We start from the raw sequence: 22,437 nt of genomic DNA on the forward strand, positions 1-22,437 counted from the left end.
CTCAGATCTGAAGTGTGTGTGTGTGTGTGGCGGGGAGACGGAGAATTCCAGCTCTATGGGCATTAATTTTATTCTGTATGTTTCAAGCTATTGGCATTTTAATTCCAATTAAGTTGGTTAAAACAAATCAGCACCATGGACAGAGAAATAATAAAAGATGAGTGAGCCAGTTTGGGTAAAATATGAACTGCTCTGCCCCTTTTCCAAAAATGCATATATGGAACCTTTCTGAAGGTTTGAGGAAAATGATTAAAATATTTCTCAGTCTGGTCCTTTTGGGCTATTCTTGTGGGATGTTCACCATTGTTTTGTGGCTCCAGGAGGATCAGATAGCTTGGGGAAAGTTTGGAAATATCCATCCTTTGAAAGCTTATTAGAACCAAACTGACTTTTGGGACCTTTTGAGGTTCTCTCATCACTAAACTGAGGTCCCCTCATCAATAGAGGATCACCAATACTCTTTGGGTTGTCATTCTTTCAGACTGCAGTACATGTCCTCCCATCACAAATAGAAGAGGAGGGGAAACAGGAATAACTTAATAATAATACTTGCTCTTATATAATATTTTCCATCTATAGATCTCAAACCTGGCAGTGGCTGGGATTATGGCACAATTTCCTTCCGCAGTTGTTTTCAGGAGTCACCTAACTAGCATGCACAAGAGAAAGGTACTTATGAGCTGAAATCTTTTTTGGGATTCATCAAATGTCTTGATGTTCCCAGCTTGAGAAAATTTGGAAGATGAATTGCAGTTCCTTTATCTCCTACAACTTAAATTAAGACTCATTCCCACTGAGCATAAGAAACAAGAAGGGGTAATGACTTTGGGACCAAGGGGCTAACATCCTGTTTTATTCCTCAGGTTTGTGAATACTGGGATCCATACTTGCAATGAGTGATTTATATGAGGAGATGTCAGCTCCATGCATCTCCACTGCCAGGAGTGTCTCATGGGAATTTTGGATATTTCAATATTTATTTTCATCCCAAATGTGGATGAAAAGTTGAGATACTGAAATTTTACATGGACTGAAAAGTTCCACCACATTTTGATGGCAGATTGTTGTGTGGCATTTTTGAGTGAAACAAAATATGTAGATATTCCCCCAATTGAAATGTTTCATTTCTGTCTGTCTGTTGAACTGCCTCATGCCTCCTTTCTTTTCTATGGGCAAGAAGCTGCCTGGCTGGACTACACTTCCCATGAGGTGCCTGAAGTCATGTGCCTTCCATGAGGCACCAAGTGGATCAGTCAGAGGGATACTGCATTGCACCATGGGAGATGTAGTCCAGCCAGGGATGCCAGCCCACAGGAGACTCTGGGGGCATGCGGCACCTGAACTAAAACTCTCAGAGGACAATGTGACAGCATTGAAAGATACAGTTTAATAAAACAAAATATTTTGGGTCAGCTCAACAAACTGAAATATTTAAATTTAGGTCAAACTCATCCAAAACAAAATATTTCGTTTTTAGCATTCCTCCAAAAATTTTGGAAAATTTCATTTATACAGAAACTTCATTTTCTATTGAAAGATATTTTTGATGAAAATTTTCAGGCAAAAACTTTTGGCTGAAAACAGACTCTTGCAATTTGGAATTGTTAAATATTTTGTTTTGAGATTTTTGATTGAAACAAAACATTTCAACATTTCTGGATTGAAACACTTCATTTCAACTTCGTTTGACATTAAACCACATCCTTGGAACGTCCACGGATCTCATGGAAGTTGTAGTTCAGTTGTTTCATACGTTCCTTCTGCTCTGTGGGCTGGTCTCCCCAGATGGACTACATCTGCCATGATGCACCACAGTCATGTGAGTCTCTTGATGCACTGTGATGGGTCAGCAAGAGAGGAGGCTGTGGTTTATCATGAGAGAGTAGTCCTGCCAAGGAGCTTGGATCCTAGGGGAGAATAGGGGCATGAGGCACCTGAACATGAAGTGCCATATCAGCGAAGGTAGACCAATTTTAACTTTGAACTGTCCTGAAATAAGACATTTCCTCAGCCTGAATTTTTTTGATTTGGTCAACATGATCCAAAATGAAATATCTTCTTTCAATTTTCTCAAACGGAGCTTTCAGTTTATGACTGAGAGTATTTGGTTTTCAGGTTTTCCTTTAAAAGTCAATATTCTGTGGAAAATCTTTGTTTTTGTCAGTATTTTCCATGGATCCTCCTCCCCCGATCCCAAATTTTTCAACAATCTCTAGAGCTGAAACACCTTGTCTGAGATATTTAACAGCAAATGTTAAAATAGTTAAGAGCCTTAAAACAATCTGCATTGTAAATAGGCTGATACAGCATTCATTTAAGTCATGTTTAATATGGGACAAAATTGGGGAAATATTAAGTCTTTAAAGGGTCTAGTAGGGGGGACACTTCTTTCTCTGTTTTGTACCATGAGCCCATTGATCAATCCCAATGGTAGCTCCTTTAGATGCCTTTGAAAATCCCACCCTTGTTTATTTCATTTATTTTTCTACTAAAAAATGTGTAAAATCTCTGGACGTGATACAAAATATATTACTCCCCCCCCCAACTTATTGAGCAAAACCATAGACTTCTTCCTGTCCCAAAATCATGTCCACTCATGCAAAAGCATTGAAAGAAGAGAGAAACCCTTCACTGTACATGTACTGAAGGTCAACAGGTGCATGCTCTGGCTGACCAAAGGAGAAACAAATTCCACAAAATATTCTCTCTTCCTAGCCTACCAGCATTCATAGCTGGACACCATTAGCAAAAGCATTTTACCCTATCTGCTTTGCCACTTGGCTTGATCAACTCACATTGGTGTGGGAAATGAGTTTGGAAGGGAGGGGAGGCAAGAGCTCCATCTGGTGTTGAGAATTTTGACAGGAATTTTGGCATCAAAGTTCATAAGTGAGTTTGTGCAATAGGAACAATACTAAGGTGACACATTAAGATTCTGCTTAATAGAAATGCTGCTGACTAGCAACTAGTATTTAATAGCAACGTATACTTGCATCCCATCGACATTAAAGTGTTAAAAGAGATTTGGATATGGACCAGAAGCATACTGCTTATTATTCACTTCTTTAAAAGAGAGGTCCTACCTTTAATCAATGTCGTGGATCCAAGAATGCTCAACTGAGCAGTTCTGCTGCATGCCATGTGTTCCAGACATGTGGGTTTGTTCCTTGCTAATAAAGTTTGGGTTTTGGAGGCCCTACATGAGCCTGATGCTAAAGCAAGTGAGAGTAGTGAAGAAGCTTGGTGTTTCAAAGTTGATTGTTTTGCGCTTTTTTTCTAATTGTGGTTATATTTAACTTTTAACCCCTCACCTTCCCTCTGCTCATTAATCTGCCTACACTGGGACATCTTCCAACATCTGAACAGCTTTAAGCACCTACCATTGTGTTTTAAAACAACCTGCCAGAGAACTGTTTCCTTCTTTCTCTCTGATGTGGTGTTTCCCCCCAAATCAAACTTGACCGAAGTCTAGATGTGCACACTCCTGTGACAGAATAATGGGCCAGTATCTCGTGACTCAGCAAAGTTAGAAACCAGAGCTTTAAGCCATTGGAATGAGGAAGTCCCCAACTTTGGAATGTGTATCTGATCCCTGTCACCACAATGTGTCAACACTAGTTGCAAAGGAAAATGAAGACCTTGTCTCTGTATTAAACAAAAAAAGTTTCAACCAAGAAAATGTGCTGGCTTCCCCAAATTAGCACTTCCTTCTAGCCCTGAAAGATCCTCAGATATTGCTCACAATCAATATGTTGTTGTGTATGCAAAAGCTATTTTAAGTAGTTATTAGAGATTTAAAAATATTATCAGTTTATAGTTTGCTGTGCCCCAAGAGTACTATACATTTGAATTCATGGTATTATAGCAGCCTGGCGTTGTAGGAGGAGTGACATGAACAGCTGTACCAATAATACTGAAATAACCCTCACAAATATTCCTAAACTAATGATGGTGACTTAATTCAAGCACATTTCATCCAGAAGGCTACCATGCCCACACACAGACTTTTTCCATATAGAGAGAATATATGGTGCATGTGTGTGTTTTGAAGATTTTATATGAGCTTACATTTAAAGGCCACTTTAACTGCTGCTGAGTAGTAAGTAGCTTGGTCATCTCAAATTCATGTTAAAATAAAACCACCATATTGTACCATACCAGAAACTCATGTATTCCCTTTACATACGTACAGCAATTGTGAGTATAATTATTAATTGTGATGCTAGTAGGTATCTTTCTAGATGAAGGGTGCTTGAACACTGATGAATTCATTAGCCCATTCTCTTTTTTTCCTCCCTTTCATCCATCAATCCCTGCCGGATGCCCACTGCGGTAGTTCCTTATGTCTAAGAACTTTGAGCTACTTTTACAGCCACAGTGAAAGAAAACAATATTTTTCTACAAAACTTTACAAATAAACCCAATTTTTTTCAGCCGTAGCATTTTTATGAAGGCACGGGGATGCATAAACTTCTTCCCAATTATCTCAGAGGTTACCCTTTAAGCCTGTGGAATGGGCTGTGGTAATCTTTTACAAGGTATTTCATGTGCAACCAACCCCTTTGGCTATTCTGCAACCTTACATTGAGGTTTTAGCTTTGGAGAGAGTCACTTGGAATACGCTGCATTCAATCTTCCCAATGTGGTACATGGATTTAGACCCAAAGAGCCTCAGATTTAATCCCGGATTCCTCATCAACCCGCTGAAACATGACTTATCTTTTTTAAACTGTGCCACAGCCTCCTCTTTCCAATTAAGAAGAGCTGGGCTATAAAATGCCACATCCTGTACCCATGTGACTTGGCAGGTTTAATGAGCCATTGTGGTGGAAACAAGGTAATGCCGCTCTAGGCTAGTCCATCATTCCTCTTTTAATTTATTTAGTTGTTCAGCTATGAAACTAATGCCATTCAGTGCATACATCCACATTCTCACTAAGGGGCGTCTGCACAGAATTCTTCTGCCAGTTTTATACCTTTCATTCTAGCTGGCTGGGCCCTAGGGACCATAATGTGTTTTTCCTTTTCTCCTCTTGTGAATGCCCCTTGCAAAGCGAGATTCAATAATGACTCAATCTACATTTTCCTTCTTTTTAGAATAAACTGGAAAAGCTGTGGGTAGGTGGAGCAGTGGCTCAGTAGCATATCACAGAGATTAAGAACTGACACTTCCTCCTTCCCCACCCTCTCTCCGTCTGGAAAGCATGAACTGGTCAGGAAAGAATTAAATACCCTCCCATCTCCCACACCCCTACAACAGAGCCTTTAAAAATGTTTGAAGAAATACAGTTAAATTCTTCCATTGTCTCCTTCTTCCACTTTATACCTAATGTTTTGGCAAGTCCCTGTGGAACTTGTTGGACATTGGATGGAAGTTGATGAATGTTGGAGAGCTAGGGAAAGGGCTAACTCCCTGGTCAGGCTCCAGTTCTGGGTTACTGGATGATAATTTGCCATGAAGTGAGAAGTGTGTGTGTGTCTGTGTTGGGGCAGGGCATCTGCTAGGAGGACGTATTGTGTTGATGTTGCAATTTCCCTGATTCTTTGACCCAACTTCTATGAGTGTGTCTACACCACAATCAAAGGTGTGAATGCCGCACCTGTAGACATACCTCCGCTAGTTTACATAACAATAGCAGTGAGGTTGCAGCAGCATGGGCAGCAATACTAGCTGTAGAAACCTTCCCCAGGTTGCTGGATCTGTATTCAACTTGCTAGCCTGTGTTGCCACCCATCCTGCCTCAGCTTCACTGCTCTTGTTGTTTAAACTAGCTAGATTAAAGCTAGTTTGGACACATCTACACATGCTGCAGTCACACCTCTGTTTGCAGTGTAGACTTATCCTATGCCTCAGATGAGGTTAAATTCAGTTTGAAGGATAAGCAAAGAAGGGAGGAGGATGTAAATATTTTTTTTCTCAAGCATGTCACTCTTCTCTGCTGAAAAGAAGAAAAAGCATCTTATATGTAAGGTCTACTAGATTGTGCAATAGTCTTTCAAGGGATGTAGTAAAGGACCCATTGCTTAAAACTTTAAAACTAGGTAAAACAAAGCCCTGGAGAATATACTCTGGACAGGAATGAGTCGTGCATTGGGCTAGATATCCCTTACTAGGTCTCTTCCATCCCAAATTACTCTCATCCTATAAGGAGGAGCTTGCCACCTAATGGAGAAACAGAATTATAATTACTTTACTTTCGGGTGCCCCATTACATCAGTCTCACTCTGCTTCACTTAACATGAGGTTTGAGGACAGTCCAGGATGACAGTGGAATGATTGGCAGAGGAAGGCTTTTGGAAATTAAAAATGCTGCCACAGAAGCACCAGTACTGAAATATTCTGAGTTTAACGAAGATCCTACTGCCTCAGACAATGCAAGCTCACATAGGTGGGAGACTGTCCTTCTGCAAGACACTTGCCTAGTTGCTTATGCTTCCTGATCACAACAGAGCTATTCCCAGTATGCTCAGATGGAACAGAAATGCTTACAAGTGATTTTTGGCTTTGAACATTTTCAGGAATATGTTTATGAGTAGAAATCAATCAAGACAGAAACAGACCATGAGTCACTGGAATTTATATTACAAAAAAATTATATTACAAAAAGCACTACCTAGACTTCAGAGAATGATTATGAAATGGCAAAAGTTCTCATTAAATGTGAAAAATAGGCCCAATAAAGCAAATTCATATGAGAAATATGCATTTAAGAGTGCCTATAAACAGCATAGCGAGGCTCTTCAGGAAGGGGAATTGGATGTAAATATGACTTAAGGACTACCACGGTTTCCAGAACTAAAATTGATCTGCTCAATGAAGAACACAAAAAGTCTCAACTTTACAGTGGCTTGAAAGGGCAGTGCTAGATGAACAGCCACTAGAAAAAGCCCAGACATCTTCAAGCATAAAAATCTTTCTGGGGCTATACAGATGGCATTGCTTCATATAACAGGATTCTTTACAAGGGCTTAGTGTCACAACATGCTACAGCCTGAAGTAAAAAATGGCTAAGTATAATCCACTGTGCATATCTGGGTACGGAAATGTGTCAGAGGAGAGTCTGTGACGTCTGTTTCTGGCCAGCGATGAATGTTGTCACTGAAGGTAAAGTATCCAAATGAGAAATTTGTGGTTCATATTGGGAACAGAATGCAAAACAGTCCCTGAAACCTCAGGAGATTCCTCATTACCAAAGCTATCTGCATTAGAAAGGAAAGATTGCCTCTTATCAGTGGACCAATATTTCATTTTTTGTATGTTGTTGCACAACACATTGAAAAGCAATATAGTAACTCATTTGCTTTCTGGGGGATTCTAGCTGGGCTGTAATGGCTCACAATTCATGAGGGGCTCATTTCAGCAATACTTTTTGATATATCAATTCAAGCACACCATGTCAACTCATTTAACTCTGTATAGTAGGGGCCTCACAGAAAAGTCAGTACAAAATAGCAAATAACTTGATAAAAACAGCCTTGATGGATTCAAGGGATCCAGATTTAGTATTTTTGGATTATTGAAGCATGACTCACAATACTTTATTAGCATTACCAGTTCAAAGACTCATGAGCAGAAGGACAAAAATCTAAGTGCCAATATGTAACAAGATTGGTGAGTCAAAGACAATTAATCCTGAAGTAGCTATGGAAGAACTATGCACCAGGAAACTAGAACAGAAGAAGGTATCTGGTAGCCTACCAAGATAACAACTATAGCACTTACACTAAGCTGATGTCATATAACTACCCATAAGTCAGTCCTACAAGCAGGACCTGCATTACCGTCTTCATGTGGCAATATTCTTATGGTTGCTTCTGTCGTCAAACAAGATCCCAATGAGTCTCCCAAGCTTTTCTAATAATTCTTGCAATTCACCATTTTCTTCTTCATTTCTACTTTTGTTTTTCTAGGAGAATGTTTCCAGCCATGAGAGTGAAAATTACAGGCTTAGACCCTCACCAGCAGTATTACATAGCCATGGACATTGTGCCTGTGGATAACAAGAGATACAGGTAAGACTTTCAATGGCAGAATGAGGAACATCATGAGAACTAGATTCAGAATACCAAAAGAATGAGAGTCTGGGAAAAACATTCACCACAATACACAAGTGTGAAGGTGCATGCTTCAATCAGAGAGAGATTGAGTCAGATTCCCCAACTGGTGTAAATCAGCATTGCTTCATTGACATCAGTAGTGCAATGCTGATTTATACCATCTGAGCATCTGATCCATCATACTGAGGGTCTCACTGAGTCAGGGGATTAACACATTCCCTTCCTTGCATTTCTGGAGACCAGGATTCAAACCCTGCCTTCTGATTCAAGGAATAATCAATTTTTTTCTTTTTAGTCTCTATTGGTCTGTGTGCGTTTCACAATTAGCCAGGATTAGCAAGCAATCACTCACCAAGAGAGCCATGGGATGGGCAATAGCAGGGAGTGCTGCAGGTCAGACTGAGCTATTTGCAGATCTGTATTCAGGATGCAGCACTGGAGTAGTAGGTGACACAGGCACTGGTGCTCTCAGGCATTTGAATTTCCATCCAGAGTTGACACAAATCAAAAGAAAAAAAAATTGTCATCTAGTAAATAAGAAATAATAAAACAGAAATGTAAAAATTAATGCTCTGAATAAACATATGTAAAGCTATATGATTGCTTAAATAAATGTATGTAGATACAGTTTATCCCCCTGTAGCAAAAAGACATATCAGATTTAGTGTAAAGGCTGTATTTAGTTGCATATCAACATGTTTTAACGGTTACCAACCCATGAGAATCATCTTCTCTTTAAGAAAAGAATTAAAAAGTACAAATGCAAAACAAGATTAAAATAGATGATTTAAATCAAGTGTTCTTGCTTGCTGATTTAAAACATGATTAAAATCAATGATTTAAATCACTTTGAGTCAAATCAATCCACCTTGAATGTGTACGCTGAACAGCCCAATGTGAGAGGTCCCCCCCCTACCAGGTTTGTCTTCTAGAAATAATGAAGTGCTAGCAGTATTTTCACAGACTCGTATTCCAGCACAGAGAGGGTTAAGGAGCCGGGACAGCACATATGGCAGAGCTTTATAGCTGAGAGGAACTGGGAAGGTGGTTTTAATAAAGAGTCCCTTGGCCACTCGTTCAGTTCGATTATCTGGTTTACGTTTGCAAGGTGAAGGGTTGCAGTAAAGCACATTCCCCCTATCTGTGCATGAGGCCTTGGCGCGTGTATGGCAGGGTGACAGGGAAGGGGCACTCTGGCAATGTTCCTTCTTCATTGGCTCTTGGGCTCCTTAGCCATAAAGATTCACCCCTCTCTCTCAGGTACGTGTATCACAGCTCCAAGTGGATGGTGGCAGGCAACGCTGACTCCCCAGTGCCTCCCAGGGTGTATATCCATCCCGACTCGTTGGCTTCTGGTGACACCTGGATGAGGCAGGTTGTCAGTTTTGACAAACTCAAGCTGACCAACAACGAGCTTGATGATCAAGGCCACGTAAGTCAGAAGCTAATCTCAGTGCCCTTGCCCCAGCCCACCCCCCACCACGTCCCAGGGAGATATAACACTTCTCACCTCTGCTGCTCCAAGCCCAGGGATGCAACCATTCCACACAAAAGCTAGAAAGTTCTCTTGGCCAGCCTCATTGCTTGCACTCTGGGACTTGCCTAACCACACTGATGTATAAACCCTTGTTCCCCAGTCCCAGGGCTCCCTTTGGATAGGAGCTCAGTTTTGTTGGAGGTGGCTGCACATATACACACACCATGGAGGGATCACTGGCTGAATCTCACTCAGTTGTCAGACAAGCGTAAGGACTGTGCAGTTGTATCACCATAGGCTAAGTCTTGGGATTTGTTAGCCTGCCACCATTCCCATGAAGTAATTATTGACCGAGCATAGGAGCCTTGAAGGCAAATCATTTCCCCCCTCTTCTTTATTTAAAGATAATCCTACATTCAATGCACAAGTACCAGCCTCGAGTTCATGTGATCCGCAAGGACTTCAGCAGTGATCTGTCTCCTACAAAACCAGTACCTGCAGGTGATGGAGTGAAAACTTTCAACTTTCCTGAAACTGTCTTCACCACAGTGACAGCCTATCAAAACCAGCAGGTAAACCAGTGTGTGTCCCTGGCATTTATTAGCTCCTTCACCTGCCGTGTTTTTTGCTGTATTTATAAAAATAGTAGCATATTCTGTGTCTCTCTGAGAATTAAATTTCTGAGAAAGATAGCTAACAGAGAAGATGTACTTCATGGGCAGTTAAACTATGTCGTCACTGCAAAAAAAGATGGCTACCTATCCTACTGCAAAATCCTAGTGGACACAGGACATTGTAGTTTTACTCTGAGGTAGCTAGGGGAGGCCAATCATTGTGGGTAGGGGGAAGGAGGATACTGTTGACCTCACCTACTCCCCTTGTAGTAAAAACCACTAGGATTTTACAGTGGGTAAAGCTAACACATTTTAGGGTATGCCTACACTGCAAAACCCATGGCACAGAGTCTCAGAGCCCAGGTCAATTGACTCAGGCTCACAGGACTCGGAATGTGGGGCTAAAAATAGCTGTGTAGACATTCCTGCTCAGGCTAGACCCTCACCCCCACAGAGTCTCGGATCCTGGACTTCAGCTTGAACTAGAACATCTACACTGCTATTTTTAGCCCTGCATGAGCCCAAGTCAGTTGACCCAGGCTCTGAGACTCAATGCTGTGAGTTTTTCTTTAGAGTGTAGACATACTCATAGCTATCCCATGGTAAAAACACACCATTTTTTGGCAGTGAAAACAAAGTCATAGATGAGAGAAAGGGGCCACTGTGCATAGCAGCTCTTAATGGCTTAATACTTTACTTACGAATATAGGACCTGGCCACTTTCCACAGGAAGGTAGGTACATGAACTCACAATACCTTCACAAATGAACATTGCTATGATGAAATTACGATCTGGAGAACTAGTTATTCCTGGAACAAATAATGCTTTGATTATGGACTGTGTTCCTTCACCCAGATTTTTAAACATCCAGAAATGCCATCTTAGCCTATATTATTTATTTGTGTTGCAGTAGCCATACAGTAGTCATGAACCAGGAGCTGTACAAATACAGATGCAAAAGACGGTCTCTGCCACAGAGAGGTTACCATGGAGAGCTGTTTTCATTCACTTGAGTAAATGGGCATTCTAGACGCACTAAGGAAATTATTATAAATAATTTATATAGGATTCCATACCTGTTCTAATTAGGAATGATTTCAAAAAGATATTTTGAAAGGATATGAATTTCTTGAGACCGAAAGGAAAATAAAACAATGGAAGCAGTTGAGATTTTAACCAAGACAGAAAGTTTTGGAGTAGAATGGCCAGTTCTGTATTCCTAAAACACACTCTAATGAAAGTCTGATTCACTCTTTCATCCTTCCATGGCTTGCAGAAAACAATTGGCATTCTTTCTGCAACTACAGAACTCTGGTCTGAATCATTGCCTGAGAGCTGTGGGTTGTGCGTAAAGAGAAGAGTCCAATTGTCCAGAGGTAAAAGGACGAAGAGACAGCTGGTTCAGAAATCTCATACTGATGGCAACTTTGCTTTCTAAAGACTTTACCTTCAGAGGGATGGATTCAGCGGCAGTTTCTACCAGCAGCTCAAGCACATGACCCATAAGGCAGAAAGTGGAGAGTGGTTTCAATCAAGTGTTTACTGAGTCCCAAAGTGGGAGAGGAGGTGTGGTCAGGTCAGCAGAGTAATGTGCAGATCCCTAAGCTGTAAGTTAAAGCTACCCTTCCCAAGTGGAAATCCCAAGGGAGAGCAGGTGTCAGTGCTAATGCTTGTCCTTATCAGAGTGAATACTCCCAAGGTGCAGGAGGGTCAGCTGGTGCAGGGAAAGAGATGAAAATTACATTAACTGCTGCTACCATTTTGGTTGTGAGGACATATTATGACACACAACTTTAAAGGGGCTTGGAGCAGTTCTCCTGATTCTGGAAACCTGGGTAGAGCTGAAGACAAGTTGAATATGAACTCAGTTCCTGAATGTCCAGGGAAGTCTGAAAGCCACAGAGAGCGGGCACACACTGGGAACAGAACCAGGGGTGATAGAACAGTGCTGGGATAAAAATGTCAGTGTTAATGCAAATTCTCAGCATTTATCACAGCCTTGTGAGGTAAGATGTCGTAACAGACAAAGTCGTATGCAGTGTGCCAATATCATAGTGGTCAAGTTATATATCATAAGCCAGCATCATAAACTAGAATGACAACATAAACCAGCTTGAAAAGAAAAATCTGATATTGTACCCTGACTTGAAAGGAAAATATGGTTTGCAGTTTGCTGCTACAGATTGCAGGGATGAAAGAATTTGTCTTAAATCAAGAATGGTAATGAAAAGATGTTTCTCATCTTAGATATTTTGCAGACAATAACATTGTAACCTCAAGCTTTAGGAATCACTCCTTTTTTCAATATAGTCAGATTTATATGTTAAAGTGAACAACCTTGAAATAAATGACAATATCATCTCAAAACAATTCAAATGAGTTTGTCACATTTAATTAATTAATTATTCCAAAATGTTTATACAGCACCATAGGACTTTATGAAACATAGGACACACACCCTTCTGCAAAGAACTTACAACTTTGACATGTTTTCATTCCATCTGAAAATTGTGTATGTTGGGAAATCTAAAAAAGGGAAGCAGAGGCCTGGAGAAAACTTCAGAAGATAAGTTTCCCATTATAAGATTGACTCTTTTCCTTTCATTCCCAAATCCCACTCCTTCTTTGAAGCCTTCCAGCTGCAAGGTGATGTATGTGGTGTAGGATGCTGGATAGATTAAAAAGACGGATGCCAGGTCCACAGTCACTCTATTTAGATGGTAAGTGTCAATACAGTTAATGGTTAATGTAGGATTAAGATAGTATAGGGTGATCATATTTCTCAAAGTGAAAACGAGACACTGCAAGGAGCTGGTCCCAGCTAATCATCTGAGACCCCCCACCTCTGCGTGAGGGTGGCCCGATCCGCTTGGCCAAGCCTCATCACTTGTCCCCCCCCAATATTCCTCTGCACCCCATTGGGGGGCACACACCACTTTTTTGGCAAGAGCAAACAGGATAAATACCCCATTCAGCCAAAAGAGTCGGGACGTCTGGGACAGGGCTTAAAAAGGGGACTTTCCCAGCCAAAACAGGATGTATGGTCACCCTAAGATAGTGCCATGAGGTATAGGAGGCGATAGGTTCAGTTCTTAACTGGTTCTAGGGTACATTGGTGGCTTATGTGTCTGCTTCTCACTTATGGTGAGAGATCATTGACTTAAATTCCAGGCAGGCCTTAGCCTTACCATTAATAATTGTTGGACCTGTAAGGGGGTGGACTCACCCCTGCAGCGCCTATTGCTGGTCGTCTCAGGGAATTAGCTCTTCCAGCATCCTGGAGCACCCCCTGCAGTCTGGTGATCCCCCTTACCACTGGCTTTCGCATTCCTTCCAGACCCAGTGCCCTGGTATCTGGGGCGCTGCCCCCTGGCAGTAACCCCTCAATCCTAGGGTCTCCCCTCCCCAGGGAACCTCCACCCACTATCCTCACCTTGCCTTAGCATACAGCTACTGCCAGTCATCATCTAGCCCCACTCTCTGTGGCAGACTGCAGTATCAGCCTACTCATCACTGGCAAGGTTGAGTGTGGACCTGCTTCCTCTCTCTATAGCTGGGCTTTCCCTCTGCAGCCCCGGTACTGGTCTTAGGCCCCCAGCTAGGCCTACAGCCTGGAGGTTTTCTTAGGCCAGAGCTCCCGAGCTCCTCTAGCCTACCCCCAAACCCGCTCCATTCCCAATACCCTGCTCAGCTCCCTAGCAGCCAAGTCCTTTTCTCTCTACAAGCAAAGAGAGACTCCAGGCCTTCTAGACAAATTAAAGGATTGGGCCAAAAGAAACGTTATGAGGTTCACCAAGGACAAGAGCAGAGTCCTGCACTTAGGATGGAAGAATCCCATGCACTGCTACAGACTAGGGATCGAGTGGCTAGGCAGCAGTTCTGCAGAAAAGGATCTAGGGTTACAGTGGACAAGAAGCTGGATATGAGTTGACAGTGTGCCCTTATTGTGAAGAAGGCTAACGGCATTTTGGGCTGTATAAGTAGGGGCATTGCCAGCAGATCGAGGGACACGATCATTCCCCTCTGTTTGACATTGGTGAGGCCTCATCTAGAGTTCGGTGTCCAGTTTTTGGCCCCACACTACAAGAAGGATGTGAAAAAATTGGAAAGAGTCCAGCAGAGGGCAACAAAAATGATTAGGGAGCTGGGGCACATGACTTACGGGGAGAGGCTGAGGGAACTGGGATTGTTTAGTCTGCAGAAGAGAAGAATGAGGAGGGATTTGATAGCTGCTTTCAAATACCTGAAAGGGGGTTCCAAAGAGGATGGATCTAGACTGTTCTCAGTGGTAGCAGATGACAGAACAAGAAGTAATGGTCTCAAGTTGCAGTGGGGGAGATTTAGGTTGGATATTAGGAAAAAATTTTTCACTAGGAGGGTGGTGAAGCACTGGAAGGGAGAGAGAGTCCAGAGCTTCTGGCTGCCCTGGCCTTCTTATAAGGCCCAGTTAGTCTGTTGGGGCATGGCCCCAGCTGCAGCCACTTCCCCTAGTCAGCCAGGGTTTTAGTTTCTGCCCCAGCCCCAGCCCTCTGCAGGGCTTTTCCAACCCCTTCAGGGCTGGAGCGGGTGCTCACCCCGCTACAGGACCTTTGGCTTTTTTCCTGGGTGAGGTTCTATGCCCTGTGCTATGCAGGAGGTCAGATTAGAGTCTCATAATCAGTCCTTTGGGCCTTACGATTTAAGGATCTATACTGTTTTATTTAATATTTTACCCAGTTTTGATTATAAGCCTTTTGGGTGTGTCATATGGCGGGGTGCAATCCAGTCCAGTGAGGTTCTGTCACTGCTTGCCCTAAGACCTGGGATCCTCACAATGCTTTGCTGTTGTAGCTCCCAATCATGGCTGCTGAAGAACAACCTACCAGCATGCAGGTCACACCCTGAGTGTCTGTGTATAGCTGCAGCCCTGATCCAGCAGCCTGTCAGCAACACTCCAGTCACATGCTAGCTTCCACCAGCCTTGGTTACTACTTGCTGGGTGACCCCAACAGACTCCCATTCCTAGATTTTCCCCCAAAAACATGTGTTCTCCAGTTTCCAGCCCTCTTCTGGGCAGTTCATATATTAAAGGTCCATTGCTCCTGTAGAGTCAATATTCAACCATTTACTACTTTAATTGGGGTTACCAAGCAGTTCAGTTTAAACACAGCACCAGATTAGTTCAGATTAAAAATAAAACAAGTTTATTTAACTACAAGGAGATAGGTTTTATGTGAGTACAAATATAATGTATTAAAGTTAGAAATGGTTACAAAAAATAAAGGTAAAATGTTTCTTAGTAGCTCAAACATAAGCTACACTTGGTTCAAGGTAAAATCCTTACCACAGGCTCCCAGAAACATGGTTTACCAAATTTGCAGGTCAGGCTCTCCCCACAAAATCAAAAGGCTGGTTCCTTTGTCTTGTTAGGTGAAAGAAAGAGATAACTTGGGGTGTTTTGCCCCTCACTTTTGTAGTCCAGTCACCCTTTGAAATGCATTTTCCTGAGGTTACCCCTAGATAAAGTTCACTCCAGCTGTGAGGATGGAGACATGGGGTCTTGTGGTGAAAGAGGTTTCGTGTTGTTATTTGCTAAAATGAACATCAGTCTGTTCCTGCCTCCCTTTTGTTGCTAAGCAGTGGTCACTTGACAGGTGATTGACAATCACCTTTGATGACACCTGGATAGAGGCATCAACCTGTTCTTTGTCTTTGAGAAACCGGCATTCCTACTATCCAGACTTGTCTGGTAAACACATTGTAGTCATAATTTCAGCTTATGTTTATAAATCTTAATATGCATTTCATATATACATTACACAAGAATATTGATTATCAGTGTGTTGTCAGTTTTAAATGATGCTTCACAAGGCATATTTTACACAAAGGTTATTACATGAATTATAGGGGTGAACACAGGGGTGAATACTAGGTCTCTGATATTTGACTCCTCCAGTCTGTTGTATGGTGCCATGTAAATTATAGCAATGTATAAGTAACAATAAAGTCCTGAAGTGGGACAGAAACTTGAAAAATTTCTAAAATATTCTGATTAATGACTTTGAGGTAGGGACCAGAGAGCTGGTTTAGAAACTAGCTGTACCTCATCCCCTTGAACCTTCACCATCTGACACTTGAACTCACACCAAAGCTTTTTCTGAGGTCTGAAAATGTGCAGGTAAGTTCTGTCATTTTCATTTTCAACCAAGATGGGAAATGCTCAAAACACTGTGCAGGAGGCAGGGATCCTCAGGAGACAGTGTCAGAGATCACAGTCTATTCTTGTGATTTTCCGGCCTAATTTTGCACAATGAAAGAGTCAGTTTTATCCCTATTATTGAAATCAGTGGAATGGAGTTACACAAGGTTGGCAATGGATCAAACAGCCATTCAGCGGCAGTAATTCTAGTGTGGCCATGTTTGGCTCTGGGGTGCAGTTGGTTTATTATATGTATATACTCTGCAACCCCAAGATACCTCTATTCTGAAACAATTATCAAACACAAACAGGACGGTTGCTATCAGAATGGCTAGGGGAACTGACTAATCCAACTTTGAGTAGTTATGAATCACCAACCACCAGGAAGCAAAGCTAACAACAGACCCCTTCAGGCTGGGACCATCTTGGGTTTTGCAGTCCTGCCTAATGCCTGGAGGCTGTACTCTGTGCTTTGCTGTTGCCTTTTCTCCTTAACATTGTTTGGGAAGTTAGTAAGTAGAAAATAAAAAATACGTTGGGTAAATAGAGGCAGCGTATATTTAGGGCATTTAGGGTAGTTTAGTTGCTCTAAAAATAAAAATCTTCAAACAACTCCTAATTCTCAGCTCCTTCCTTTTCAGATTACTCGACTAAAAATTGACCGAAACCCTTTTGCTAAAGGATTCAGAGATTCTGGGAGGAACAGGTAAGAAGATCTTATTTATCTTTCCTTCTGTTTAGCTCATTTTTTTCCTTGTACCCCTTAGACTCTCTTTTTTATCCTTTTTAAGTCCCAGGAAAGCACTTTGTTTGGTAATTCAGTTTTACAGCAGAAGAAAGTCGCTGTAAATCTGTTAGTCTTTAAGGTGCCACCAGACTCCTCATTGTTTTTGTGGATACAGACTGACACAGCTACCCCCGATACTTGCTGTAAACTAGTTACCACAGAACTTTGCAGTGGCTGTTTTAATTTGCTTAAACACACCCACTATGTACTGCTGGCATCAGTAGAAAACACAGATTAAACATTTCTCCTCACACAAGTCAGTTCTTCCATTTTGTTGCTTTTCAGTGTATATATTTCAGTTTGTCAGTATTTTCCAGATAACGTGGTGCCCAGAACTCAATGCAATGTTCTAGGCATTGTTACACACAATCCCTATAAAGAGAGATAGATATCACCTCCCTGCTTCATGACATTATGCCCCAAAATGCAATTGTTTATTTTTCTGATTTATCAGATTTTAAACTCGTGTCTAATTTGCTGTCCATCACTTCATTGCCTCTTTCAGCACTACTACTTCCAAGAGCACTCCCTTCCATTTTGTTTATGTGCTTCACATTATCTTTCATTACCTATATTAGCACTGAATTTTTCCAAGTCAATTCTTCTTTTTTTATTATCTGGTCATGTATCAAATCTCTTTAGATACTGTTATATTATTTTTCTATTCTCTCTGAAGTTTCCAGCTATTCTCAATTTAGTATAATCTACTGATTTAATTGTTGTGGTCTTTGCTGTCTCTTCCAAGTCATATATAATTATTATTTACTACTTCCGTAGTACCATAATATATATATAGGGCTTTCCATAATTAATAAAGATATAGCAAAAATATTGTTGAGTTTTTCAAAAATAGATGGTAAAAATTGTTAGAGGCATGGAGAGATTTTTATATGAAGACAGATTAAAAAAGTTTGGGACTGTAAATTTAGAAATAAGAATTAGAAGAGACATGATGGAGGCATGCAAAACAATAAATATTAGCGAGACGGTAAACTAAGTGGTTCTGTCTACTCTTTCTCATACTTAGAGTTGGTGAGAAACCAGAATTTCCATTCAGTGGGAAATTCCAAAACACTGGGGGAAAGAAACTGTTCAGAATTGGAATGACAAGCCAAAACTTCAAAATTTCCTATAGAACAAAAATTCCAAAAGGTTTTGCTTTGGAACCATTGCAGTATTTCATTTCAATAATGTCAGTTCATTTTGTTTAGACTCTTATATCAAAATATTAACTAAAGTATAAAATTATACAATTTAGAAAAATATTAACATTAATATTTTCCTATAAAATCAAAATGTGAAAATTGAAACAAAACATGTTTACCTATTAAAATGTTTCAGTGTTATCAAAATAAAACAAGAAAGTCAAAATAAAATGTTTTGACTCTTTCCAGTTAAAAATTTCATCAAAATATCCCTGTAAAATACTTTGATTTTCAATGAAATTGCATTTTTCAATTGTAGAATGCTTGACAGAACAGTATTTCACCAGAACTACCTCAGTGAAATGGAAAGGCAATAAATTAAAAACCTATAAAGGAAATACTTTTTATACAAAGCATGATTTATCTGTGAAATTCATTCTTACGAGTTATCACTCAGGCCAAGAACTTAATAGGATTCCATCCACAGTTATGATAGATGGTGTGGACAACACTGCCTATAATTAACGTTGCTTAACACATGTCATTATACGAATAAAGACTTGTCAGAGTTTGGCAGCTAAAATCTTTGACAATTCCATTTACTCTGAATATGCTCTAGCTGAAGGCTCCAGGGGCTGAACAGAGCATTCCCTGTAATCGCTGTTTCTAACTGCTGTAGGCCTCCATGGGGCTGGGTGGTAGAACTGAGAACAGGGAGATTGTCTCTCTGGTGCTTTCAGAGCTTCTTCTGCAGATAGCCAGGCAGTAAGAGGGAAGAAACAGTCTGACTTGAATGCAAAAGGGACAAGAGCTTGACTCGGGGCCTAGGGGAGAGTGGAGAGGGTAGATTGAGAAAAAGGAATCTGAGAGGGAGACTGAGAATGGGACCCGGCAGTGTGTGTGGGAAGCCTGGGATTGACTGGGAAAGGAGGCTAGGACTGGGAGCCAGGTGTGGAGGGAAACAGGGATGGAAGGGGAAGAGCCAGTAAGGGGGAAAGGAGCCTGAGATTAGATGAGAATTCAATGAGAAGAGACTGGGATTGGATGGGCAAGGAGACAGGGACAAGGAATGTAGGGTGGGGACTTGGATTTAGATCCTGATCATGAAGGAGACTGAGATCAGATGTGGAACCCAAGCCTGGAAAAACTGGACAAGGAGACTGGGACAAAGAATCTAGGGAGGAGACTCCAGTCTCACGGGGAAGTGGCAGGGACCAGGACTCTGGAGGAGAAGACTGAAACTGAATGAGGAGCCCAGAGTGGGGATTATGTGGGACTGCCTGGACAAGGACACTTGGACAATGAGTCTGGGAGTCAGAGGGCAATGGAACTGAGAGCTGGGGACAAGGGAAGAGAGAGGACTGGGGCAGGAACAGGTTGGAGGAAGTAGAGACAGCAGAGGTCAGGCTCAGAGGGAAGCAGGGGCAGAAGGGTTTCTGAATGCTGGAGCAAGCTGGTCCCTGAATGTGTTCCTCCGTGGGTATGCATATCCTCCATGTGCCCAGAGTCAGAATTCTTGAAAGCAGCGTCTGTTGGTCCATATGTGCATCTTTGCTCTCCTCATGCATCCAGCTGAGAATATAAATATCAGAGTGGTCTGACTGCCTCTCCAGTTCCTTCTTGGAAACTCCAGCATCTGGACCTTATTCTATATATCTGTATCTGTATCTATATCTATCTAATAATTTAGAATTTTTTACTCTACAGTTTTAGCTAAGTTATATAGTTAAATAGACTCCCCATCCCAGGGAACTCCCACCCCATTATGGGTATTCAATTATGCCCAGAATCTCAAACTTCAAAATCTCTGCTTCTTGCCCATGCTCCTTCTCGGTCAGCAATAACAGTCCCTATACTGCCTCAAGTAAGTGCCTGTTGCAGCAAGGCGCAGTATCTGCTCTTTCTTTCTCCATTTGAACTTGTGAGGGGAAGGAACTTTGTTTCAAAAAATCACCTCATGGAGAAAGCCATGAGGCCACGGTTGGACCCACACCAAGGGACCTTTGTGTACATCGGCTGAACTCAGAAAAGAGTGCGCCTTCTGCCATGAGGTCTGACTTGGGAACAAGGGAATTTACTCCCACAGATCCCCTGTCAGGATCTTATCAGGAAGGCATGAGAGCAGATCCTCCTCTAAGCCATCTTCAAAGAAATCAGATCCAACCCTGCCTAAGTCAGGGAAGTCTTCCCATTCAGCCCATGAGGACCTGAAATGTCCTAAGTTCCAGGACCATGACAAGGAAGTGTACCATTCCAGGGCTCTGTTGGTGCTGGATCACACATTGACAGCAATGATGCCTGTGGTACCAGTTAAACCTAAGTGCTGGGAACCGATGGCACTGACAAAAAGTGACGATTGGAAGCTTTGATCGCTAATGGTACTTGCACTGCCTTGTCTGATAGTGGTGCATAAATTCCCTGGTTCCGTCAGTTCAAACGGACAGGAACCTTTCACTTCAGGAAAAACAGAAACATATGCTACACCAGACAACATTTTTGGTCTCCCTGGTCCTGAACCTGCACTGCTAACAGGTCCTTCCCTCACCAGGGAGATCTTGACTCCAGATGACCATGAGCAGTTCCAGGAACTGTTGCATAGGGTGGCAGAAGAGCTACAGATATCCCTAGAGGAAGTCTAGGATCTACAGTGTAAATTCGTGGACATCCTACAACCTTCCAGATCCAGCCAAATAGCTCTTTCTGTTATTGAAGCCATATTGGAACCAGGCAGAACAGTCTGCTGCCACAGAGAGATCTAGACACCAACATCCTAGATCTGTTCTGGTTGACAAGGAAGCTAAACACTTAGATTTGTTGGTAAGGAAAGTCTTCACATCTATTAGCCTTCAGTTCAAAATATTAACAAGTGGTGTTGGCTAAGTATGATTACCTGAGCTATTCTGAGTTCATGGATTTTATCAACAAGTTTCTGCAACAAAATAGAGCTCAATTCAAGGGTTTCTTTGAGGAAAGCAAGTCCTGTAACCAGAACATTTCTATAATTAGTGGTAGATGCAGGAAATATATCATCAAGATCAATGTCAATGTCCATTTGATATGCCTTGAATCATGGCTTCATGCTTCAGAGGTTCTCAGGGAGATCCAGGGCAGTGCAGAATGCCTTGGAGCATCTGCCCTTTGATGAAACCTATCTTTTAAAGCAGAAGACAGGTGTGTCCTTATACACCCTAAAGGAGTCCAGGGTCACCCTCTGCTCCCTGGGAGTATATACTCCTGTTCCAAAGAAAATCCCACAAGCAGTGTGTGATCATGTAATTAAAGACTGCATCATAATGCGTATGCATAGGGTGGTAAATTACAATGGTACAGGCACTCTTAATTCTGGCATTTCCTAACTTTTAAGTGCTTGACTTTGCAACCTTAATATCCTTTGAATGTAGATTTTAGTTAATAAAAGTATACAGGGTAAATGTGCTGATGATTGTGGGGAGACAAAACATCTTGTTGGACTACGAGAATCACTAGTCTGATTTGATATGCCATTTCCTATGTTCTCATCTCACATTAGGTTTAGGGAAAGTGAGCTAACACCATCCTGTTTAGATCAGAGATTCCCATCTCAGGGCACATATACCAGTTCTGATATTTCAAGAATGCAACTGTTTTCCTGGTCTCCTCTCTTAATGACGAGTGTCTGTCCTTTGTCCTGTTGCTTCATGGCTCCGCTTAGTGGAGGTTGAGTTGCTCACAGTGGCAAGAATGAGGCTTGACACAGTTCATAGCTGAATGGGAAATTGAGGGCAATGATGAGGTCTTAGTCTGGTGAGTTTGGACAGAGTGCTGAAAAGGTTGGGAACTACTGCATCTTGTGGCTCATTGACTTAAGGAAGGTAAAGAAATTGTAATATGACTGCAGCTGTGGGTAGAACTCATAACGCTCTCTGCTGATGTAAAGAGGAATTAAAATCTTTAAGGTATTACACATCAAAGACAGTAGCCTGGAGTTTTAAAGAAGAGGCAGGGGAAGGTATCTGAGAGCACATATAACATGAAAGCATCTGTCCTACTAATGCTGCGGCTGCCAAGATTTTACTTCAATTCTCAGCCAGGTTGGGAAATTTTCTATAGGTCTTAGAACCTTTCTGCAAAAAACAAACACCCACTTCCTACAGACACATGTGCATGTATGCATCCACCCACAAACACAAGAGAAGAA

The 22,437-nt window shown here is 41.7% G+C and overlaps 1 protein-coding gene across 1 annotated transcript in view; it reads left to right on the forward strand.

Moving 5' to 3' along the window:
* The window catches only part of TBX15 (T-box transcription factor 15), a 135,402-nt gene that overhangs the window by 79,718 nt on the left and 33,247 nt on the right, over positions 1-22,437 (forward strand). Inside the window, exons 3-6 of the mRNA XM_032768246.2 lie at positions 7,912-8,013; positions 9,319-9,490; positions 9,940-10,107; positions 16,970-17,034. Coding sequence (XP_032624137.1) covers positions 7,912-8,013; positions 9,319-9,490; positions 9,940-10,107; positions 16,970-17,034 — 507 coding nt within the window. The remainder of the gene's footprint in view (positions 1-7,911; positions 8,014-9,318; positions 9,491-9,939; positions 10,108-16,969; positions 17,035-22,437) is intronic.

The sequence above is a fragment of the Chelonoidis abingdonii genome, chromosome 1 (assembly GCF_003597395.2).
Source record: "Chelonoidis abingdonii isolate Lonesome George chromosome 1, CheloAbing_2.0, whole genome shotgun sequence".
NCBI classification, from domain to species: domain Eukaryota; kingdom Metazoa; phylum Chordata; order Testudines; family Testudinidae; genus Chelonoidis; species Chelonoidis abingdonii.